The sequence below is a fragment of the Muscardinus avellanarius genome (assembly GCF_963383645.1).
Source record: "Muscardinus avellanarius genome assembly, chromosome: 1".
Classification (NCBI taxonomy): Eukaryota; Metazoa; Chordata; class Mammalia; order Rodentia; family Gliridae; genus Muscardinus; species Muscardinus avellanarius.
The window spans coordinates 222,832,507-222,839,113 of record NC_137786.1 but is presented as its reverse complement, the minus strand read 5'-3'; the positions used below and the strand labels follow the sequence as shown (position 1 = coordinate 222,839,113).

General features: G+C 32.1%; 1 protein-coding gene across 1 annotated transcript; it reads right to left on the bottom strand.

Moving 5' to 3' along the window:
• Window positions 1-2,719: 2,719 nt before the first annotated feature.
• LOC308259918 (olfactory receptor 8K3-like) lies at window positions 2,720-3,661 on the bottom strand (the record flags this gene model as incomplete). Its single annotated transcript, XM_080691258.1, has 1 exon — window positions 2,720-3,661. The coding sequence occupies one exon, from the start codon at window positions 3,659-3,661 to the stop codon at window positions 2,720-2,722; it is 942 nt and encodes a 313-aa protein (XP_080547384.1).
• Between the last annotated feature and the right edge of the window lie 2,946 nt (window positions 3,662-6,607).

Sequence of the window (6,607 nt, the reverse complement as noted above, 5' to 3'; positions counted from 1 at the left end):
AGATACTTGTGTGTGTGTTTAGTAGAGGTATTGGTGGCGACAGCTGTCTTTATGTTTTTATCCTTTTTTGGTGGTACTAGGGAACCACCTATGTATGGTGAAACATAAATAATTTCATTCAAAAGTTCATAATCAATGGTTACTAAACTGTTCTAATCAAATTACTGTACTGCAGTGCTTTTATTGACACTTGTCTGTAACAAGTGTATTTTCTGTGTAGTGAGGGACCTAGTCATTGAATGTTGGAATCACAAAGAAATTAAAGAAATACACATGCAAAAAAAATTGGAAACTATAAATTTTATTTAGATTTTTGGGATAATTTATAGAGAATGGTTATTTCTTTGTCCCCAAAGTTCTAATAAAAATCACTAGTCAGGCATACACATGTATTTCCAGTACTTGGGAGACTGCAATAGGAAGATTGCAGATTTGAGGACAGTTGCAGAAAATAGTGAGACTTTCATCAACCTAGCAAAAACTTGTTTTCCAATAAAAATAAAACAACATAAAACATGGCTCAGGGTGTAGCTAGAAGGTAGAATGCTTCTGTGTTCAATCCCCAGTATGATAAAAAAAATTGCCAATATACCATTGAGGTCTGATTTTTATTTTAAATACAAATTTCTGTTTTAAGTCCATCTTCTATCTGAATTTTCTCTAGTGCCTTTGTAAAAATCAAAATTGCACCACTGCATATAATACTAACCTAAAACAAAGAATGTTTTTTACAAATGTCCTATGTGCTAAAAAATGTCTTTTTTTTTGTTCTTTTTCTAAATTTCATTTATATTTCTGACACAAAACATTATGCAATTTAGAAAACTATTGACTCTTTAGTAATTAGTATATTCATATGCCCGCTCCTATTCTAACTGTTTTATATTCTGTGGAAAAAAAACATGAGATTTTCTGAAATAGCTTAAAAATACATGTAATAATGTAACAAAATTAACAACAGAGAAAATATCAACTATTAATCAAATATTAAATATTAGCATATTTTATAGTTTATGTTCTTCATTTGAGAGACTTTACATACCCCATCAATATTTAGTTTACAAGTGCAATATTGGATTATGATTATTCTAGAAAATTTTAGTACTCTATATTGTAAAAGTTAAAATTGTCACAATTAGCTAACGATTGGGTATATAATATTATAATAATAAGTCAACTGTAAAAACTATTTAGTAGTGTTCATCTCACTAACTGAATGATTTTATCCTTCTACTATTCTAACATTATTTTATTCAGTTTTGAGTGGCTATATAATTTTATTAAATGATGGCATAATACAATTCTGTGGCATAAATAAGATATAAAGTGTCTTAAAAATAAAGGAAGATAGAGCATGCTCTGGATGGCCTATGTCTAGAAGTACAAAAATCAATACATACCATAGCACACTCTCACTAGTGTTATAGCAGAGTTCAAATCATAGGAATATCTTGGTTTGCTTCCCACAATTCAGAATATCAAATGAATTCAGTAAAAATTGAACTATAGAAAAAATGATGGTGTCATAGATACCAAACATGAGGCACATCAACTACAGAAACATAAAAGCAACAACTGGACTTCATCATAAAGTATGAGACCTTTACAAGAATAAACAATAAATGGACTATGATTTTTTAAATGATTTCTTTAATTTAGATAGTTAAAGGAGAATAAAAATATATTTTAGCAATTACAAGTAGAGAGGAACCAATTTAAAACCAGAAAGTGGGGTGATGGTACACAAAATTTGGAAGCTTCTATGGAAAAAAATTTATAAATATATCTTAGTTGTTGTGTTCACCTGTATATACAATGCACTGGATTATACAGAATTAAATGCACAGTGAACCTAGTCAAAAAAGGGAAACAGCCCTTTTTGAGCTCATATAGAAATATAAGATAATTGATGAAAAGAAAGGAGAAACCTAAAATCCCTGGGAGGAATGGGATTTTGAACACATTTTTATGATAGGTTTCTTCAGGTCGGCATGTAACACAGCCTTCTGATACTGCAGTTGAGTTTGATATTTACACAACCTAATGAGGTGCATGAAAGCCTGAAACAAAAATTGTGCTTTCACAGAAAAGAAATACAGCTGAGTGTGGTGGCACACACTTGTAATCCCAGCATTCGGGAGGCTGAGACAGGATGATCATGGTTCGTGGCCAGACTCAGCTACTTAGTGAGGCGCTCCAAACTCAGTGAGACCCTGTTTCAAAATAAAGAATAAAAAATAGGGGTGGGGGTGTACCGCAGAGGTAGAATGTACCTGGGTTACATCTCCAGGACTGCAAAAAAAAAAAAAAAAAGAGAGAGAAAAACATACACAAACACACATATGGACACTGGAAAGTTTATTTTAATAGATGAGACTACAAGAGAGACATTTTAGTTTCTCTTCCACATGGAATATTCATCTCCACTTCTATACAGGATAAAACTCTGCTACCTACTCTTAAAACCTATATGTCCTAAACCTGTTCAATTTTACTATAGAATTTACTCCAGTTTCATGTATCCAATTCATCTGTTTCTTACAAGGAAGATAAATATTTAATTATTTTGTTCACTAATATGTTTAGTGATTTTACCAGAACCAGAAGGGCAATCTCTAAATATAGGTTGGACCTCTTTATGCTTACTATACATTCTAGAGGAAAACAGAACAATTTCACATCCAAAGCTTACTCGTAGCCCTCTTCTTGTATGTAGTTATTAAAACATAAAATTACATATCTTTTTCCAAGTATTTTGTAAGGCACACTTGACATCCTTGTTCCTCAAGCTATAGATGAGAGGATTCAACATGGGGATGATCAGGGTGTAAAATATAGAGGAAACTTTGTCAGTGTCAGAAGAGTGGCTGGACTGTGGCTGCACATACATGGATATCAAAGTCCCATAGAACACTGTGACCACCGTAAGATGGGAGCCGCAGGTGGAGAAGGCCTTGCGTCTGCCCTCGGCAGAGTTCATCCTGAGAACAGATCTGAGGATGAGCAGGTAGGACAGAAGTACTACCAGAAGAGAGAAAATCAAATCAAAGGCTGCAAACATCATAATTATAAATTCCACATTATGTGTGTCTGAGCAGAGCAAAGACACCAAGGGGACACAGTCACAGTAGAAATGATTGATGACATTGTAGCCACAGAAAGATAAAGTAAAGATATTTATAGTGACTAGGAGGGACACAAACGTGCAGTAGAGGTAGGGGATGGCTACCAGTATATGACATATCCTTTGCGACATGATGACAGTGTACATGAGGGGGTTACAGATGGCCACATAGCGGTCATAGGACATTGCAGACAGGATAAAAAGTTCACTCCCAATGAACACAAGAAAGAAGGCTAGCTGTGTAGCACAAAAATAAAAGGAGATTGTATTTTGTTCCACCACAAAATTTACTAACATTTTAGGACCCACAGCTGTAGAATAACCAAGGTCCGTGACAGCCAGGTGTCTGAGAAAAAAATACATGGGTGTTTGCAGCCTGGAGTCGACCTTGGTGAGGATGATCATGGCCAGGTTGCCCAGAGCTGAGATCATGTAGATGATGAGGAACAGCCCGAATAATGGAGCCTGCAGCTCAGGGCGGTCTGTGATACCCTTCAGAATGAACTCACTCACCACTGTGAGATTGTATTTCTCCATCCAGGCTTATTAGGAAACCTATTCTGGAGAGAAATACGAGTACAGTAAATAGATTTCAGATATTCTCACGGGGTCTTTTATTATGCTTGACTATGTAAATATGACACAGAAATGTACAGAAAATTTTAGACTTTTAAATATTTGAAAATAAATATATAAGCCAGGCGTGGTGGTGCACTCTGGTAATCCCAGTACTTGGGAGGCTGAGACAGGAGGATCACTGGTTCGTAGCCAGCCTCAACTACTTAGACTCTCCACAACTGAGTGAGACTCTGTTACAAAATAAACAATAAAAAACAGGGCTGATGTAGCTTAGAGGTAGACTGTCCCTGGGTTCCATCCTCAGTACTGTAAAAAATAAAATAAATAAATATATATTTACACAGGGAAATATACATCAATAGATACAGAGTAATATCATAGTTTCTCATTTGACTTTACTCAGGAAAGAAAATTATTCTAACTGAGAACACTGTGGTTGTCCTAACTGGGAGGTGAACTTCTATTGGCATCCAATGGTTAGAGGCCATGTAAGCCTCTTAGCATCTACTCTAGCTAATACAGCACAAAACAATATTCACATGTAAACTGGATCCAAGATTAGAAACCCTAATATAGACACAGTTAAATTTAAATACACAAAATAAATAAAAATGTTTTACGTTATTAAAATTTGGGTTTAATTAAATAATTAATAATTATGCTTATTTTTCTGTTTATATTTCTATAAATATATTTGTTATATAATTTGGTATATTTGTTTTATTTATAAATATAATCATATACTATCATCAAAAGTCATCATCCAATATTACATAATCTATACTTTAACATAATATTTATTTTTAATGACAATTTCCAAAAATGCATATAACTTCCTATTTCAAATTGTTGTTTTATAAAATTTTTATACTTCATGGTGTTATAACCTTAACTGTTAACACACTTGAATGAACAAACAGAATGAACAGATATATGAATAAATGAAATAATAATAGATCATATAGTAATTTTTTAAAGGAATTAGTGATTTTTTAAAGAATTAAACAACCAGAAGACATATGTTTATAGTCATTGTATATATTATACATTAACTTAGTTTATACAAAAAGATTACTTTTAGGTAAATGATTTATAACTCTGTCTTTATTTTTTATACAAATTTTTTATTGAAAATAAATGGTATACATTTAAACTGTACTTCGTGTCCTCTCCCCTCTGCCCGTGTTTTCCCTTCAGCCCTCCCACCAATGATTGTCCAGGGTAACCATTGCCATAGTCATACTTTTACACATATTCAGATGTACTCCCTCATTAATCAAGTTCAGCCTATCTCCTCTCCTATTTTTCCATTCAAACTTTGCTGAGATTTCCCCTCCAGCAAACCCAGGTCCCCCAAAACAGATGAATGGATTGCAAAATTATGCAAAATGCACACAATGGAATTCTATTCAGCTATAGAGAAGAACAAAATCAAATAATGTCATTTGCAAGAAGATGGAAAGTCCTAGAAAGCATATGTTAAGTGAGATCAGCCAAGAACAGAAGGAGAAGGGACATATGTTTCCTGTAATCTGGCAAAACTCAGGAACATAGGGAATAACTCCGTCTTTATAATCCGCAGTGATATAAATGTGGATAAAAGATTATTAAAATATATCATTAGTCCATAGTGCCTGGAAATAGTCCACAAATATAATGAACATTTGAGTTTTTGTTTTTATTTTTTAAATGACAGTACCCTACCTGAAAGCAGGCTCCTTTACTTATGCATATGGACATTCTTCAACAGGGGACCTGACTTCTTTGTCAGTGCTAAAATTAAGAATAGAGAAGGAATAGGTAAAATTAACATAATACATGTAAGCTCTTCCATTCTCTATCCCACACTACATTCCATAATCAAAGTTAAATAAACTTTTATTGTTTTGGATTACTTATATTTTAAGTGTTTTAATAAAAATTTAATGTAATTAACTTGATTTGAATTTACTAAAACATTGTTCTTTCCTTGTGAATATTTTGATGATAATGGAAATATACTTCTTTGCATTTCACAAGTCAAATTGTTCTTTTTCTATAAAAACTTGGGAGAATATGAGGAAATATAAACAAATTCAAAGAGTGGTGATTGCACTGTTTTCACACAAAGAAATAAAATACAATTCATTTTGGATAAAGAATTAATATAGATTTTAAAAAGTTGACATTTTAATAATTAATTTTATTATAAAAATTTAATATGGTCCACAATACCATTGAGACCAAATAAAATGCAGTAAAGTTGAAAAATACATAGATTTAGGGTGGTTTGGAATCCTCCGTGTTGTACATCAAGAATTTCTTCCATAAATGACTTAGCATATTATACAGATAAAGGTATAGCCAAAAAATCTGATTAATCTAATAGCCAGAAATGTTAAAATGTAATATAGCTACAAATAAATAGCATTTAATGTATTATGATTATTATTGATGTGAAAAATTGTGAGCACCAGTTTTTTAGGTAAATATCTTAAATAAATGCAAGTCACAAACAGATTATATCTTATGTTTGTTGTTTGGATTTGGTTCGATTTGTATCATGAAATACTAATACTATGCACATAATAAATAGGCCAAGATATTCCTTTTAAGTAAAAATAAATAAACATGTTTCCTTTAAACAATTTTGAAGTTCAATAGAAAGACTCAAAATATTTTTGCATAGTTTACTAATCTTTACTAAATACTCATGTTAACCTTCTAAAGTTATACTCTGAGAATAATTTAGACCAAGTGGATCCCAATTCGAAAAAAAACCTTCTACCATTATCATAAAACGGGATACTTAAAAGTCTTGATATTCAAAGAGTGTTGTTTCTAATATTCAAAAGTAGGAAATCCTTTTCATTATTCAGAGATCACAATTCTCATTCATACACATAGTTATATAATTAAAATTTT